This window comes from Chiloscyllium plagiosum, unplaced genomic scaffold (assembly GCF_037043375.1).
Source record: "Chiloscyllium plagiosum isolate Xiang-an unplaced genomic scaffold, Cpla_swu_hap1 HiC_scaffold_42, whole genome shotgun sequence".
NCBI lineage: Eukaryota > Metazoa > Chordata > Chondrichthyes > Orectolobiformes > Hemiscylliidae > Chiloscyllium > Chiloscyllium plagiosum.
In genome coordinates this window covers 31,669,014-31,688,272 of record NW_028270180.1, presented here as the reverse complement: position 1 = coordinate 31,688,272, position 19,259 = coordinate 31,669,014, and the positions used below count along the sequence as shown (strand labels likewise).

The window sequence follows — 19,259 nt, the reverse complement described above, 5'->3', positions numbered from 1 at the left end:
TTGTATGAGGAAAATGAATGTACTGTAACCAGATTTGCAGATGACATAAAATTGGTGAGAAGGCAAGCAGTGTGGACGAAACAAAGAGTCTCTAAGGAAAATTGACAGGTTAAGCTGTTGGGCAAAACCTTGGTAGATAAAGGATAACATTGGAAAATGTGAGGTTATGCACATTGACAGGAAGAATAAAGGAGCTGTTTATTATTTAAATGGTGAAAGACTGCTGAAAGCTTCAGCAGAGAGGGATTTGGGAGTCCTCATGCATAAATCACTAAAAGCTAATTTCCATGTTCAGTGGGTAAGGGAAGGCATATGGAATGTAGGCCATTATTTCAGAGGGAATAGAATGTAGATACAAAGAAGTTCACTAAAATCATAGCTGTTTAGACCACTGCTGGAATACGGTGAACAGTTCTGAACCTATTATCTAAAGTAAGATATATTAGCATAGGATAAAGTTCACTAGGCCATTCATCATGCATTCCCTTGCCTTGTTTGTCCTGCCCAAGTGCATCATCTCACATTCATCCTGATTCACCATAACCTGTCTATGCTCTATAAGGCACAGGTCAGGATTATGATGTAATACTCTCCACTTGCCTGGATAAGTGCAACTCCAACAACAGCAGTCAAGAAGTTTGGCACCATGCAGAAAAAAGCAGCCTAGTTGATTAGCACCATATCTATTAACAGTCACTGTGTTCACCAACAGTATACAGTGAGGGCAAAGTGTAAGATCTACAAGAATCATAGCAGAAATTCACCAAGATTCCTTAGACAGCAACTTACAAATCCACAACTACTATCAGCTAGAAGGACAAGGACAGTAGATTCATGGGAACACCAAAACCTGCAACCTACTCTCCAAGTGATTCACTAACTTGGAAATAGCTTGCTGTTACTTTTCTCATTAAAAATCCGGAAACTCCCTGTCTATCGACATTGTCGGTCTACTTACACCACATGGACTATAGCAATTCAAGAAGGCAGCTCACTGCCAGCATATCAAGGGCAGCTGGGATGCTTAATGCATGTGCCATTCCAGCCAACGAAGCCCACATTGAATGAAAAAGAATCATGTGTTTAACATAACGGCAAAATTATGTCAGAGAACCTTAGGAAAATGCATGATTTGGTGCCCTCTGCTGACAGTTTAATTGTCCAGCTTTGCAACAGCCATTCTTTTTTGATTTCTATTCTTCGTAAAAAGCATGACAGTTGCAGGCACACTGGATGTTTTAGGAGATTATATTTTTCAGCTTGGAAATTATAATTGTGATGGTGCATGTGATTTCATAGTACAAAATTGCTTACAGATTCTGCAGAATTTTCAAATTCTACTGATTTTAGTTTGGGAATTGATAAAGTTCTGTACATGAACTTGCAAAAAAACACATTCTACTGCATTGTAATGAAAGAGATTCCAAACAGAAGAAATAATTCTGTGTTCTGGCTAACTATCGTCACTCAACCAACCAAGATGAAAAAAGAAATTTTGTACGTCATTAGCTTGTTGCTGTTTGTGGTATGTAGTAATGTGAACATTACATTACAGCAGTGGTGGTAAAAATAACTTATAATTTAAAGTTAAAAATCACATGACATCAGATTATAGTCCAACAGGTTTATTTGGAAGCACTGGCTTTTGGAGTGTTGCTCCTTCATCAGATGGTTGTCCTGATGAAGGAGCAGCGCTCCGAAAGCTAGTGCTTCCAAATAAACCTGTTGGCCCAGAACCCGGTGTTGTGATTTTTAACTTTGTCCATCCCAGTCCAACACTGGCACTTCCAAATCATTATTATTTAAAAGAAGTTATTGCCTGTGATTTAAATGTCCTAAGTTCCCAAAAAAACCATATAACTACTTTTTCTTTGTCTTTCTTGACGTTGACATAAAGATAGAAAATAGGGGCAAGAATAGGCCATTCAGTCCATCAAGCCTGCTCCGAATTCAGTATGTCCATGGCTGATCATTCAATTTGGTATCCTATTCCAGCTTTTGCTTTTCATACCTTTTGATTCCTTTTAACCCTAAGAAATATATATTACTGTTTTTTGAAAACATTGTGTTTTAGGTTTAAACACTTTCTGCGGTAGGGAGTTCCACAGGCCCACCACATTGGATGACCAAATTTATGCTCATCTGAGTCCTAAATAGCCAACCCTGTATCCTTAGATGGTGAACCCTGGTTCTGGACTTATTAGTCCTTGGGAATATCTTGCCTGAGTTTATCTGTCTAGTCCTGTTAAAATTTTATAGGTTTCTCTGACATCCAGCCTTATTCTTCTGAACTCTTGTGAATCTAGTCCAAAGTGATCCAGTCACTTTTCGCATGTCAGTCCCATCATCTCAGGAATCAGTTTGATAAAACTTTGATGCACTCCTCCTTAGTTGAAACATCCTTCCTCAGATAAGGAGACCTAAACTGAACACAGGACTTCAGGTGTGGTCTCACCAAGGCCAGCACAGTTACAGCAAGACATCACTACTTTTGTACTCAAATCCTCCCAATATAAAGGCCAATTTGCCATTTGCCTTCTTCACCACCTGCTGCACATGAATGCTTACTTTCAGTGACACTGTGTACAAGGGCACTCCAGTCTCATTACATCTTTCTTAATCTATTGCCATTCAGACAATATACTTCCCTCTTTTGCTACCAATGTGAATAGTCTCAAATTTATTCACGTTATATGTCATCTGCCATGCATTTGTCTACTCATTAAGCTTGTCCAAATTACGCTGAAGTAGCTGTACATCCTACTTACAGTTTGCCCTCCCATCTACCTTTGTGAAATCTGCAAACTTGGAGGTATTATGTCATTACTACTTAGATATTATTTAGCTACCTTATCCTAATAATTAGTATATATTGTGAATATCTGTTGAGGTAAATTATTGTACAAAATAACTTCAGGAGTTTGAGGTACAGGTTAATGAGGTACAGGTTTTGCCAACACGATGAGAGAACACCACCCAGAGAAACTCCCAAATAGAGCTTTACCCTCAACGAGAAAGCTCAAATATTCATACAAGTAGACAGTATCTTACTTGAAATCCAAATTGGTCACTGAACACTGATTTTTCTCACATTCCAAAACTGCAGGATGCCTAACATCCTTGTTTTATCTACTTGCCCTTTGTGCCAACCTGTCTCTCTTCTAAAGCCTGTGCTATTCTCACAGCCTTTAGATCAGTATGAATGATGACCGTGCAGTTTTTGTAGCAACCATGTTACTTCATTCTGAGGGGACACCCTCCATACCGCTGTGCTAAAATGGATAGATTTTGAACAGATTTTGTACATCAGGATTGGGCATCCATGAAGTGTTGTGGACTGTGAACAGCAGCAGAATTGTATTCGACCATAATCTGCAACCTCATGTACTGGAATATCATCCATACTACTGGTCGTATCAAGGAATCAACCTTAGTTCAGTCAGGAGGGCATGCCAGGAACAGCATCAGACGTACCTAAAAATTAAGAATCAGCCTGGTGAGGCTACCAAACAGGACTCCCACACTCCCCCCACCCACTTCAACCTCTCACCCTCGGAACGCGCAGCCCTCCACTCCCTCCGTTCCAACCCCAACCTCACCATCAAACCAGCTGACAAGGGAGGCGCAGTAGTAGTTTGGCGCACTGACCTTTACACCGCTGAGGCCAAACGCCAGCTCGCAGATACCTCCTCCTACCGTCCCCTTGACCATGACCCCACCCCCCACCACCAAACCATCATCTCCCAGACCGTCCATAACCTCATCACCTCAGGGGACCTCCCATCCACCGCCTCCAACCTCATAGTCCCACAACCCCGAACCGCCCGTTTCTACCTCCTGCCCAAAATCCACAAACCTGACTGCCCCGGACGACCCATCGTCTCAGCCTGCTCCTGCCCAACCGAACTCATCTCGGCATACCTCGACACGGTCCTGTCCCCATTAGTCCAAGAACTCCCCACCTACGTTCGTGACACCACCCACGCCCTCCACCTCCTCCAGGATTTCCGCTTCCCCGGTCCCCAACGCCTCATCTTCACCATGGACATCCAGTCCCTGTACACCTCCATCCCCCATCACGAAGGACTCAAAGCACTCCGCTTCTTCCTTTCCCGCCGTACCACCCAGTACCCTTCCACCGACACCCTCCTTCGACTAACCGAACTGGTCCTCACCCTGAACAACTTTTCTTTCCAATCCTCCCACTTTCTCCAAACAAAAGGAGTAGCCATGGGCACCCGCATGGGCCCCAGCTATGCCTGCCTCTTCGTAGGGTATGTGGAACAATCCATCTTCCGCAACTACACTGGCCCCACCCCCCATCTTTTTCTTCGCTACATTGATGACTGTATCGGCGCTACCTCGTGCTCCCACGAGGAGGTTGAACAGTTCATCCACTACACCAACACCTTCCACCCCGACCTCAAATTCACCTGGACAGTCTCGGACTCCTCCCTCCCCTTCCTAGACCTTTCTGTTTCTATCTCAGGCGACCGAATCAACACGGACATCTACTACAAACCTACCGACTCCCACAGCTACCTGGACTACACCTCCTCCCATCCTGCCCCCTGTAAAAACGCTATCCCATTCTCCCAATTCCTTCGTCTCCGCCGCATCTGCTCCCAGGAGGACCAGTTCAAAATACGTACGACACAGATGGCCTCCTTCTTCAAGGACCGCAATTTCCCCCCCGACGTGGTCGACGGTGCCCTCCACCGCATCTCCTCCACTTCCCGCTCCTCCGCCCTTGAGCCCCGCCCCTCCAACCGCCACCAGGACAGAACCCCACTGGTCCTCACCTACCACCCCACCAATCTCCATGTACAGCGCATCATCCGCCGTCACTTCCGCCACCTCCAAACAGACCCCAGCACCAAGGATATATTTCCCTCCCCTCCCCTATCAGCTTTCCGTAGAGACCACTCCCTCCGCGACTCCCTTGTCAGATCCACACCCCCCACCGACCCAACCACCACTCCCGGCACCTTCCCTTGCAACCGCAGGAGGTGCAACACTTGCGCCCACACCTCCCCCCTCACTTCTCTCCAAGGCCCCAAGGGAAACTTCCATATCCGCCACAGATTCACCTGCACCTCCACCCACATCATCTACTGCATCCGCTGCAGCCGGTGTGGCCTCCTCTATATTGGGGAGACAGGCCGCCTACTTGCGGAGCGATTCAGGGAGCACCTCTGGGCCACCCGGACGAACCAACCCAACCAACCTGTGGCACAGCATTTCAACTCCCCCTCCCACTCCACCGAGGATATGCAGGTCATTGGACTCATCCACCGCCAAACCACAACAACCCGACGGTCGGAGGAGGAGCGTCTTATCTTCCGACTGGGAACCCTCCAACCGCAGGGGATGAACTTGGACTTCACCAGCTTCTTCATCCCCCCTCCCCCCACCTTGTCTCAGCCGGATCCTTCCAGCCCGGCACCGCCTTCCTGACCTGCAGTCTTCTTCTTGACCTCTCCGCCTCCACCCTACTCCGACCTATCACCCTCACCTTGACCTCTTTCCACCTATCACATTTCCAACTCCCCTCCTCCAAGTCCCTCCTCCCTACCTTTTATCTTCTCCTGCTGAACACTCTCTGCTCATTCCTGAAGAAGGGCCTGTGCCCGAAACGTCGAATCTCCTGTTCCCTGGATGCTGCCTGACCTGCTGTGCTGTTCCAGCAATAAAGTTTCAACTACCAAACAGGACCACTTATATGGGCAGAGGACTAGCATGGATAGATGACTGGTTAACCAATAGAAGGCAAAGAGTTGGGATAAATAGGTGTTTCTCTGGTTGGAGATCAGTGGTGAGTGGGGTGCCGCAGGGGTTGTTGTTGGGCCCACAACTTTCCATGCTATGTATAAACAGTTTGGAAGAGGAGACTGAGTGTAACGTATCCTAGTTTTCTGATGAAAGGCAAACTGCAGAGGTGGCGGCGGTGGTGGTCGGTTGGGAGGGGGGGATGGTGAGTGAGTTTGATAGGTTAAGTGAGTGAGCAAGAGTCTGGTAGATGGAATACATTGTTGGTAAATGTGAGGTTATCCACTTTGGAAGTAAAAATAGTACGTCAGAGTATTATTTAAATGGTGAAAGATTGCAGCATGCTGTTGATTTGCGAGTGCACAGGTAATCAGGAAGACCAATGAAATATTGAGGAGAGGTTGAGTTGCCTGGGACTGTATTTGCTCGAATTTAGAAGAATGGGAGGAATTATAAAGAAACATAAAATTATGAAAGGGAAATTATAAGATAGAAGCAGGCTAGTTTTTTTTTCCTGGTGGGTGAGACTAGGACTAGAGGACATGGAGTCAAGATTAGAGGGAGTAGATTTAGGATTGAGATGAGGAGGAACTGCTTTTCCCAGAGAGCAATGCATCAATGGAATTCTCTGCCCAAGGAAACAGTAGAGGCAACTTCATTAAATATATTCAAGAGAGAGTTGGATGGGTTTTTGCATGGTAAGGGAATTAAGGGTTATGGGGATAATGCAAGTTGGATGAGCTGAGACCATGGATAGACCAGCCATGATCTTAATGAATGGCGGAGCAGGCTTGATGCGCCAAATGACCTACTCCTGCTTCTATTATGATGAAAAAATAGTATACCACACAGTGTATGCGGTAAGTGATAGAGCTAAGCAATTCCACAACCAACAGATCAGATATATACTCTGCAGTCCTCCCACATCCAGTAGCAACTGATGGTAGAGAATTAAACAATCCGCTGGAGGAAAACGCTGCACAATGTTCCCATCCACAATGGTGGGAAAGCTCATACATCAGTGCAAAAGAAAAGACTGAAGCATTTGGATGTGCCAGATGGATGATCCATCTTGGCCTACTCCAGAGGTCCCAAACATCACAGATTGCAGTCCCCAGTCAATTAGATTCATTCAGTGTGACAGCAAGAAACATCTAAAGTTATTTTTACAAACGTACAAACAAATAATGAGGGTCAGCACATGGCCCTTCAAGCCTGCTCCACCTTTCAATGGATTATGGCTCAACTGATTTTAACTTCAACTGTACATTCTTGGATATCCCCAAACATCTCACATTCCTTAGTAATCAAGAATCTATTGACCTCTGCCTGAAAAATATTAAAAGATTCTTTATCTCCTGCCTTTTTAGGAAGGGAATTCCAAAGACTCAACTCTGTGAGAGAAAACCTTTCTCTTCAATTATGGCTTAAGTGAACCGCCAAATATTTTTAAACGGTGATCTCTAATTCTAGATTCTCCCACAAAAGGAAAAAATATTTTACGTTCACCCAGACAAATCCCCTCAAGATGTTGTATGTTTCAGTTAAGTCACCTCTCACTCTTCTAAACTCCAGAACATATCAGTATAACCGGTTGAGCCTTTCCTCATAGGTCAATCTACTCATTCCAGGTATTAGAATAGCAAATCTTTTCTGAACTGCTAACATATTAATATCCTTTTATAAATGCAGTAACGTACTGTACACTGTACTCCAGATGTAAGTCTCATCAATGGTCTTAAGACTAAAGCATAACCTTCCTACTCTTGCATTCAACTCACCTTGCAACAAACTGTAACATTCTATTAATCTTTCCAATTACTTACTATACTTGCATATTAACCATCGGTGATGTACTAGGACATCTAGATCTTTCTGCATTTGAGTTCTGCAACCTTTCATCATTTTGGTCATGTGCCTTTTTTATTCTTTCTGCCAAAATGGACAATTTCACTGAACAATTTAACCACATTATGTTCCATTTGCCAGAACTTTCCCCACTCACTTAACCTATTTATTTCCCTTTGTAGGCTCCTTATTTCCTCTTCATGACTACTTTCCCATTTATCTTTGTGTCATCAGTAAATTTAGCTGCCATACATCCAAATAATATATGTAAAGATTAAAGAGTTGAGGCCTCAGGATTAACCCTGTGCCACAACTCACCTGCCAGCCATTTATTCCTACTTCCTGCTTTCTGTTAGTCAACCAAACTTCTACCTATGTCAATATGTTACCTCCAAAACCACAAGCTTTTGTTTTCCACAATAACCTTTGCTGTGAAACCTTATCAAAATGCCTTTTGGAAAAAAATTGGCAAGTCATGTTGCAGCTTTATAGAACTTTAGTTAGGCAACATTTGGAATATTGTGTATATTTCTAGTTGCCACTCTTGCAACTAAAGGCTTTTGAGATGGTACAGAAGTGGTTTAATGGGATGTTAGCTATGAGGAAAGGTTGGAGAAATTTGGTTTATCTTTACTTGAACATTGAAGGGTGCAGGGATGATCTGATAGATTACGAAATTGAGAAGGCATGAATAGAATGGATAGTCAGAGTTTTTTCACCAAGGTAGAAATGTCAATTACTAGGGGACTTAAGTTTAAGCTAAAGGGGGTGAGTTTCAAGGAGATGTGAGAGGCAAGTTTTTTACACAGTGTGATAAGTGCCTGGTATGCCCTGCCAGAAGAGGTGGAGGAGGAGGATACAATAATGATGTTTAAATGACGTCTTGATAGATATATGAATAGACAGGGAATAGAGGGGTACAGATTTGTAGAGGCAAGAGGTTTTTAGTTCAGAAAGGCATCATATGTCGCCGCAATCTTGGTGCGCAGGGCCTGTTCCTGTGCTGTAATGTTCTTGTTGAAACCACATCTCAATAACTGCGTGATGTTTTGGCCTCCTTACTTAAAGAAGGATGCAAAGCATTGGAGACAGTTCAGAGGAGGGTACTAATTTGATACCTGGAATGAGTGGTTTGTTTTGAGTTAGATTGGAAGTGTGGTCTTGTTTCCACTGGAGTTTAGAAGAGTGAGAGGTGACTTAATTTAAATGTGAAAGAGTCCAGAATTAGGGGGCACTGCTTCAAAATTAAGTATTGCCCTTTTCTGATTGAGATGAGGATTTTTTTTCTGGGATTTATGTGAATTTTAAGCTGTCTAAGAAAGTGCTGGAGAGGATCAGTAATCAAGAGTTGTACATACGTACAGCAGGGAAACAGACCCTTCGCTCCAACTCATCCATGTCAACCAGATATCCCAATTTAATCTAGTCCCATTTGCCAGCACTTGGCCCATATCCCTCTAAACCCTTACTATTCATATACCCATCCAGATGCCTTTTAAAGAGGAACCTCTTTAAACGAGATGGGTGGACACTATTTCATTCATATGACACTAGTTAATTGATTATTCTGATAATTTTCGCTTTAACAGGGGAAGCCATACTGATATGTGGGCGGCACAGTGGCACAGCGGTTAGCACTGCTGCCTCACAGCGCCAGAGACCCGGATTTAATTGCCGCCTCAGGCGACTGTCTGTGTGGAGTTTGCACATTCTCCCTGTGTCTGCATGGGTTTCCTCCGGGTGCTCCAGTTTCCTCCCACAGTCCAAAAATGTGCAGGTCAGGTGAATTGACCATGCTAAATTTCCCGTAGTGTTAGGTGAAGGGGTAAATGTAGGGGAATGGGTCTGGGTGGGTTGCGCTTCGGCGGGTCGGTGTGGACTTGTTGGGCCGAAGGGCCTGTTTCCATACTGTAAGTAATCTAATCTAATCTAACATTGTACTCTACCAGAGAATGTGTTTAAGTCTGTAATTTTAACGAGTGTGCCATTTAAACAAACTAATCATTGCAGTCTGCAAATTACAGATTAAAATGAGAAGAACTAAATCCTTACCATGAAATCCCAGCATTAAACAAGGGCCCAAACTGCTTGTACAATCGCAAGACCGTTTATAGTATCAGTTTCCGGGAACTCAGTCTCGCAATAGAAAGATGGAAGCCCTGCCTCACACATGCGTTTATATTCTCGGCCTTTTTTGTTAAATGACCGGCTTGGTAAAGTGACTGGAATATTCTAACAATCCTTACCTAAAAAAATCCAGTCATTGATGCTGGAGCTGCTTGTGTTTCATTGTTTTTGCCAGCATTTTCACATCATCTTAAGTACAGGTAAATCACATACACTTACCTCTTTGGTGTAATGTTTTTTGTGAGACCTTGAAATTTTCTTTGGATTATCCGATATTCGGATAATCGACATTCGGATAATTGAGGTTCCTCTGTATGTTACATCCACTGGTTCCTCCTTATCCAATGCACAAATTACTTCTGTAAAGAACACCAATAAATTAGTTAAACATGACTTCTGTTTGACAAGGTCATGTTGGTTCTGCCTGATTATCTAGGACTCGTCCAAGTGCCATGTTATAACTTATTAAATAATAGATTCGAACATTTTCCCTATGACTGATGTTAAGCTAACTGGCCTGTAATTTCCTTCTTTCTGCCTCCCTCCCTTTTTGAATGAAGGAGTTACATTAGTTACCAAAGGGACTTCTAAAGAAACCTTCCCTAAATCAAATAAGTATTGGAAAATTCAAATCAACACTTCAACTATTTCACTAGCCACTTCTTTTAAGTTAAAAGTCACACAACACCAGGTTATAGTCCAATACAGGTTTAATTGAAAGTACAAGCTTTAAGAGTGCCTCTCCTTCATCAGATAGCTCGTAGGACAGGTACAAAGGGCACAGAATTTATAAGTAAACGATCACAGTGTCGTACAACTGATGCAATGTATTAGACAAACCTAGATGGATGTTAAGTCTTGCCCTGGGCTTGACATTTATGCTCAAGCAGTCAGGAAACATGTGAACACCAGATTCATCACCCATACTCACAAGGTAGAGCAAAACATCACCTGAACACAACGCAATGCCATCTAGGTTCTCAATACCAATCACAACATTGTCATCAAAGCAGCAGACAAAGGAGGAGCCATCGTCATTCAGAATAGAACAGCTACTGCAAGGATGTGTACCGACAACTGAATAACTAGGAACACTACAGGCAACTACCAGCCGATCCGACCAAAAAGCACACCTCTAAATTAAACAGATTGATTCAAACTTTTGATCCAGACCAGCAGAGTACCCTATCCACTCTCATCCTGTGTACTTTTTGCACTAGGGACTTCTACTGCCTTCTGAACATACATAAAGCCAACATACTCTGGACGATGGGAGCCTGTGTGAGAACCTCTCTGGCTATATCAAGGGCATCTTGAAACTCATTATACAAGGGACGCCAGCTTCTGTCACTACAGTACAGATTTCTTACAGAAACTCAGTGCCAGTTGAACCAGGAACATGTCTCGTACACCCACCCTCACATGCACACGTGCATGCGTTCTGTCTTTCTCTTTCTCACACACACACTCATGCATATACATACGCATGCACACACTTTCCCTCTCTCTCACATATGCACACATATAAGTCTTTGGGGTGAATTTGCATTTGCAGATTTGTGTTCGCAGATATGTTCTATTTTGTTCAAATGCACACAATCTGTAGGCAGTCAGTCAGCGTGACTTTGTATAAATTCCTACCTTGGAAATAAAAGCAGTCTAACTCCAGGTTGGGATACAGACAGACTCTAATCTCATACCTTTATACCATTTTCTGAGCTGAGATGTCACTTTTTTTATCCACTGATAAAACCTTAAATTATCTCGGGTCTGTGACTTAGAACATAGAAAAGTACAGCACAGAATAGGTCCTTTGGCCACGATGTTGTGCCAAAATTTAATCCTAATGTAAAATATAGTTACAACCTACACACCCCTCAACTCACTGTTATCCATGTGCATGTCCAGCAGTCGCTTAAATGTCCCCAATGACTCTGCTTCCACCACCACCGCTGGTAACGCATTCCATGCATTCACAACTCTCTATGTAAAAGACCTACCTCTTTATACCTTCCTCCTAATATCTTCAAACTATGACTTCTTGTACCAGTCAATCCTGCCCTGGGGAAATGTTTGTTGCTATTGACTCTATCTATTCCTCTCATTATTTTGTACACCTCTATCAGGTCTCCTCTCTTCCTCCTTCTCTCCAGAGAGAAAAGTCCGAGCCTATTCAATCTTTCTTCATAAGGCAAGCCCTCCAGTTCAGGCAGCATCCTGGTAAACCTTCTTTGCACCCTCTCTAAAGCCTCTGTATCTTTCCTATAGTAGGGCGACCAGAACTGGACACAATATTCCAAGTGTGGCCTCCACTGCAGCAAAACCTAACAGCTCTTAAACTCTATTCCCCTGTTGATGAAAGCCAAAACACCATATGCTTTCTTGACAACTCTATCCACCTGGGTGGCAACTTTGAGGGATCTATGTACTTGCACACCCAGATCCCTTTATTCCTCCACACTGCCAAGAATCTTGTCTTTAATCCTATATTCAGCATTTGAGTTCGACCTTCCAAAATGCATCACTTCACATTTATCCAGGTTGAACTCCATCTGCCATTTCTCAGCCCAGCATTCTGTCTATGTCGCGCTGCAGCCTGCAGTAGCCCTCTATACTATTGACGACACCTCCAACCTTTGTGTCATCTGCAAATTTACTAACCCACCCCTCAACCTCCTCATCCAAGTCATTTATAAAAACTACAAAGAGCAGAGACCCAAGTACAGAGCCCTGCGGGACCCCACTCAACACTGTCCTCCAGGCAGAATACTTTACATCCACAACCACCCTCTGCCTTCTGTCAGCCAGCCAACTCTGAATCCAGATTGCCAAATCTCCCTGTATCCCATACTTCCTGACTTTATGAATGAGTCTACCATGGGGAACCCTATAAAATGCCTTGCTGAAATCCATATGCACCACTAAAAAGACTTGAAAGAAATTCTGGATTTATATATTAGTCAATCAAAACCTGCATCTCCATTATGTGTTTAAAGACTTAATAGCCACCTAGGTTTGTCTAATACATCACATCAGTTTTATAACACTTTGATCTTTTACTTAAAAATTCTGTGTACCTGCCCCTCTAGTTAACTGATGAAGGAGCAGCATTCTGAAAGCTCGTAATTTCAAATAATCCTGTTGGTCTATAGCCTGGTGTTGTATGATTTTTACGTTTTTCCACCCAGTCCAACAACGGCACCTCCACTTCATCACTTCTTGTAAGACACTGAGATGAAATACAGCAGGATGTGGGGACTTGTCATAATGTCTCCAGCACTAAAAAAGGCCCATTAGCCTATCAAGTGTGCACTAGTCCGAAATAATTTCCTAACTATTCTAACCCATTGCCATGTATTGATGAAAGCCACACTTTTGTCTTTTTCTTGTCAGGACAATTTGTAAGAATATGAACCCAAGGAGAAAGCTAACATGTATGAAAAGAGAGTGCTAATTGGTTGGCAAGTGAAATCTGGTTAGTGTAGGTTTTGCCATGGTGCATGAACTCATTAGTGCTGATTGACAGTTAACTGCCAGGTTTCGTTCAAATTTTAAACCAGGCAGTTTGACTTCCATCAGGGCATTGGCCTCAGAAATGAACCAGCAAATGCTTGTCATTTATTTTTTATTTAGTTGAAATAAGTGCAGTGCATTTGTGTGTTCTTTCTGTCTTCAAAAGATAAGGCCCTGTGCATAATATATATATATATATATAATAGCTTCCAGACATGCAAGCACTCCACGCTGAGAACCTGATTAACAATGCTCAGTGCAGAAAAATATCTAATGTTGGACACTGTGCTGTGTTTTGCAAGTGCGGGTTGATTGGATATAGTTAATACCTTGTGTGATGCAAACAACCAAAGGGATATGTTGTTTGATCCACTAGTCTTTGGGACCTCAGCCTAATATTTGGCATCACTCTAGCACTGGAATTGATATGCAACATTATTCATTTGTATGATAGAACATTCTTTGGTTTTACAACAGGTCCTGTTAGTGGCAACACCACTCCTTCTTATTCCATATTAATAGCATGAATCAACTAGCTTCAACATTTGCTCAAATATTTGAGATACCTTACCCCCAAATTAATCTGAATTAGAATATGCACTTTTCAGGACCAAAATTAACTACTATTTAGCCTTTCATAAGTTTGTGTGATATACAACAAGAAATGATCCGATTGAAGTAGCCATTATCCAACAGGATGTTGATGCACCCTATTTCAGCTTTTGATCCATGGCAATGTCTCTTTCAAGTAGGCATCACTTACATACCAGGTAAAAACAATGACTGCAGATGCTGGAAACCAGATTCTGGATCAGTGGTGCTGGAAGAGCACAGCAATTCAGGCAGCATCCGAGGACAGGCAAAATCGATGTTTCGGGCAAAAGCCCTTCATCACTGACATACCAGTCAGGCTCCATTTGCCAACCGATGTGCACTCTCCTTATGTTATATATAGATTGATTTAACCCTTGAATTGGAGTTCTTGCAAAATGTTCCGATGATTTCAAGTTGGAAAACATCAGTGAAATGTGTCTTTTTTCAGAAATATTTGAGTACTGTTTTACCAAATGACTGTTTGTGCTACTATGTTCATTAACCTATATTGACTTGAAGTCAAGAAATGTCTCGGCTTTAAAATTCTCACACTTGTTTACAACCCTCCATGACCTCAACCCTCAGCATCTCTGTATCCAGCCTTATGTCTCTAAGATATTTGGGCTGATATGCTTCTGACCTCTTCAGCATCTCTGACTTAAACTACCATTAGTAGCTGTACCTTTAGCTGCCCTAAGGTCTGCAAGCTCCCCATCCCTAAAACTCTCTTCTGTCCTTTAAGGGCTTCTGATATCCTACTCTTTAACCAAGCTTCTAATTACCAGCCTTAATGTCGTTTTAGCATGGATCAGTGTAAAATGTTTCTTCGTGCCACTCCTGTGAAGTGCCTTGGGATAATTTATTGCATTAAAGGTCTAATATAAATACAAGTTATTCAAGGTAAACAGCATGGAGAGGCATTCTGGAAATGGCAAGTGAACAAGAGAAAGGGAATAATAGTAATGTTCTGCAAATAAGATTCCATGAAATAGGATGGAATGAGACCCAAGTTGAACATCAGTAGTGATTGTGAGATCATTTGACAAAAAATAGATTGTTTCTGTTTTGTGGATTCTATTTAAATCTATGCATTCACCTTTTGTGCATGATTTAAGATTGAATTAAATACATAGCTGACTCTTTCTCATTCAGAATTGGTTGTTCATCAGCAATTCTTTAATCTGATTGGTTGAAGCAATACATACTTGGTTGCTTTGTTCAATGAGGTCTCAAAGTTCTGTAGAAGGTGCTGCTATTTTTAGATGATTGGAAACAGGCAACTACAACAAAATATCCCAATAAATCTATGTGCAAGTGCTCTGACAATAAAATCTGACCCTTTTAATATTTTAAAGAGTAAACAACCATCCTTTTCTCTCTCTTAACTGTCTGCTTTACTTGTTATTTATTTTCACCCATATTTTTCCAAAAAGGCATTATCAAAATTGTTTTATTTTATCCCTTTTCCAATATTTGTAATGCTTCTAACACAATGTTATCAATTTCCCTGGATCAGAAAAAAATAACTAAATATTTAAATAGACAATCATGCTTTACCCAGTTTGTTGAAATATTGCTTATCCTGTTGGATAATGGCTACTTCAATCGGATCATTTCTTGTTGTATATCACACAAACTTATGAAAGGCTAAATGGTAGTTAATTTTGGTCCTGAAAAGTGCATATTCTAACTCAGATTAATTTGGGGGTAAGGTATCTCAAATATTTGAGCAAATGTTGAAATATTGCTTCACACAGTTCAAATTAGTGAACTCAAGGACTGATGAGTTTGGAAATTTTAGTTTGTGTTTAAGTGACAATAGGTCTACAACAGACACATCCCAAGAAATTAATAAATACTGGAAGTGTCACCCAGTGAAACTAGTGGAAGGCTTATGTAGGAAAGGGAAATATCAGTCATACAAAAAAGGGAGAAAAGTTGTCTGGAATTTGAAGTTGAGCATATATTAGACAACTGAAATAATTCCACAGAGGCTGGTATCCCATTACCAACTCACCTCTTAAAATGTGGAAAGTCCTTGATCCTGGCATAGCCTTATCACAGAGTGTCGGTATCTCAGACACTCCTCTTTCTTTTTTTTTTACACACTCCTCTTTCTATCTGTCAGCCAGTGCTCCCTGATTGGACCAGATTAACTGCCCCAATCAGGGAACTCATATTCTGTGAGTCCAGCTGGCTGACCTTCGTACAATCAGTATAGCAACATAATAATAGTTTAGTGCAATTTTTCGTCATCTTACTTTAGCTTGGAAGACAACGTAACGTTGTACATGTGCTCAATATATTTACTTTCCATTCAAAGTACATCTCACATTGCTTGCCCAGAAAATTTTAAAATAGTTTTATTATTTCTCTACAGCTGAATATCATGCACTTTGCAGCAGTGGACCTGGTATGACAAGTGACGGAAGAGGTAACTGTTGTTTGCTTATATAAGCTATACCATAAGACTCATTTTCATAATATTTTCATTAGAATGTTGTTTCATACAATATAGACTAAAACAAGACTTTATAATGCTATAATATATATCTTGTGTTCCAAAGTACTTCATCTCAATAAGCTTGATTGCAATACAGAGGAGCCCCGATTATCCGAACAAGATGGGTGGGCATTACTTCATTCAGAGAATTGATTATTCAGTTAATTGATTCAATGCCTCTGTTCTGGGGCTCAGAGTTTTCAAAAGTTTCCTTTTTCCTCGCTCTGCCTGCCTTGCTCCCTCTCTCTGAATCAGGGTTTGTTTCTGAGCAGATACACACTTGTGTATAAGGGACCTGCATCTTTGCTTAAGCCCTGCGCGCCCCCCCCCCCCACTTTAGTTCAGTGGGATTGACACACGAGCACTTGCTAAGTCCGCTCCCTGTTCAGGAGACTAGGCAGCAACACACCATGCACGAGCCATCCTCACCCCAATCCCTACATCCCCCCCATCCACTCCTCAATCCCATCCAACCCTTCCCCCACCCCCGTCCAACCCCGCCACCGGAGCAGCTGGATTGGACGCCATAGCAAGACTGCTGCTGCCTTTGGGGGAAGAGTCTCAAAATAGCACACACGCAAGCAGCCACATACGCAACTTTTTACTGCAACGTTTTACTGTACAGGACAATGTTGGAGAGATTATCTGGGGAAGGGATGTTTAGGGTACAACCCACTGTAGAACTCCAGGCAAAGAGTGGGGGGAGAGAGAGAGAGGGTGAGCAGTCAGTCATTTAGAGACAATGCCTGGGCTCCCATCGATGTCCAAGACTGTTTTTAGCAGCATTTCAGTAAGCCGAGTTCATTTTTAATCATTGTAAACAAAAGACATGGTCAGTGTTGGAAACACCTGTTTGATGTAATGTTTCTATCGGGACCTTGAGATCTTCTTCTGATAATCCAAAATTCGGATAATTAATATTCAGATAATCGAGGTTCCTTCAGTGTGGAAACTGCACATTAGAACAGATTCAATAAAAATATTAACAAACTCAACAGATATTTGGCAGTTTTTGAGTTTAACAATTTTTACACTTGAACATAAAAAACATTTCACATTCATGAGTACAATTTATTTTTATAAATTGAGCATCTTGTTTGGTGAAAAAAACGTGGTAATTTTGTTATTTTATCATCTGACAATATTATGGGTTATTTATTACTGCTATACAAAGGAAGTTCTTTTTTTTTACAGACATCAATGAATGTGCATTGGATCCTGATATTTGTCCTAATGGAGTGTGCGAGAACACTCGTGGCAGTTACCGATGTGTTTGCAATTCTGGTTATGAAGTTGATATATCTGGGAAAAAGTGTGAAGGTATGTATGTAAACAGTGGTTAGTAGAAATTAAGTCAAATTGACTTAATTATCAAGTCAGTGAATGTATTTATTGATCTTAATTCCTTTGCATCCATAAAACTTAATGCTTTAATTTAGTAAGAGCTAAAACTAGCCATTTTCACTTAGAATAGAATAGTTGTGAGAATGATAGAAATATATACTTTGCAATTTGGCATTGATATTTTATGTCATGTATTTCTGTATGTTTAATTTCATGGTCTCTGGTTTCATGTTGATCTGGTGGCTATAGTCTATAGATGAAAACAGTTGTCATGCTTCCCACTTTTTTCTGTGCTAATTTATTTTTTTCAGTTCTCACTGCTAGTTAGCAGAAGTGCAAGCATGAGAGTCAAATGTGTAAGTCTTACCCTGTCAATAGATAGTCTGTCCATCAGCAATTTCTCTGCTGTGCCTAGAAACTGAGAAGCTTTGCAACTGCCAGTTAAAGTTTTGAGGAGGTTTAGGCCTGGGACACGCAGTATATAGGCCCACTGGTCTGCTCTGGTGCTTATACATCAAACTCCAAGTCATATATGAACAGCTCCACTGCCTTGGCAATACTTCTGTAAAATTGAATGCTAAAGAGGTAAATCCTGACAAAAAATTTAGAATGGACCCCAAAGGCAGTCTGATGTCTAATGTGTCATCTTTCCAGCAAATGCTGTTATAAAGCTAGTATCTGTTATGGTGCTTTGCATAATTTGGATCCCACCATGGAGGTAGAGAATGGCACTTTAGAGCTTGGGCAGCCCATCATCTTATAGAACATAGAACATAGAAGAATACAGCGCAGTACAGGCCCTTTGGCCCTTGATGTTGCGCCGATCCAAGCCCACCTAACCTATACTAACCCACTATCCTCCATATACCTATCCAATGCCCGCTTAAATGCCCATAAAGAGGGAGAGTCCACCACTGCTGCTGGCAGGGCATTCCATGAACTTACGACTCGCTGAGTGAAGAACCTACCCCTAACTTCAGTCCTATATCTACCCCCCCTTAATTTAAAGCTATGCCCCCTTGTAATACCCGACTCCATACGCGGGAAAAGGTTCACACTGTCAACCCTATCTAACCCCCTAATCATCTTGTACACCTCAATCAAGTCACCCCTAAACCTTCTTTTCTCTAATGAAAACAGCCCCAAGTGTCTCAGTCTATCCTCATACGATCTTCCTTCCATACCAGGCAACATCCTGGTAAACCTCCTCTGCACCCGTTCCAGTGCCTCCACATCCTTCCTATAGTATGGCGACCAAAACTGCACACAATATTCCAGATGCGGCCGCACCAGAGTTTTATACAACTGCATCATGACCTCAGGACTCCGGAACTCAATTCCTCTACCAATAAAAGCCAGTACGCCATATGCCTTCCTCACCGCACTATTTACCTGGGTGGCAACTTTCAGAGATCTGTGTACATGGACACCAAGATCCCTCTGCTCATCCACACTACCAAGTATCCGACCATTAGCCCAGTACCCCATCTTTTTGTTATTCTTCCCAAAGTGAATCACCTCACATTTAGCTACATTGAATTCCATTTGCCACCTTTCTGCC

General features: G+C 42.0%; 1 protein-coding gene across 1 annotated transcript in view; it reads left to right on the top strand.

The window, feature by feature from the left end:
* LOC122542423 (fibrillin-1-like) overlaps positions 1-19,259 on the top strand; it is a 610,102-nt gene that overhangs the window by 296,762 nt on the left and 294,081 nt on the right. The window contains exons 17-18 of the mRNA XM_087981979.1: positions 16,232-16,285; positions 17,549-17,674. Coding sequence (XP_087838105.1) covers positions 16,232-16,285; positions 17,549-17,674 — 180 coding nt within the window. The remainder of the gene's footprint in view (positions 1-16,231; positions 16,286-17,548; positions 17,675-19,259) is intronic.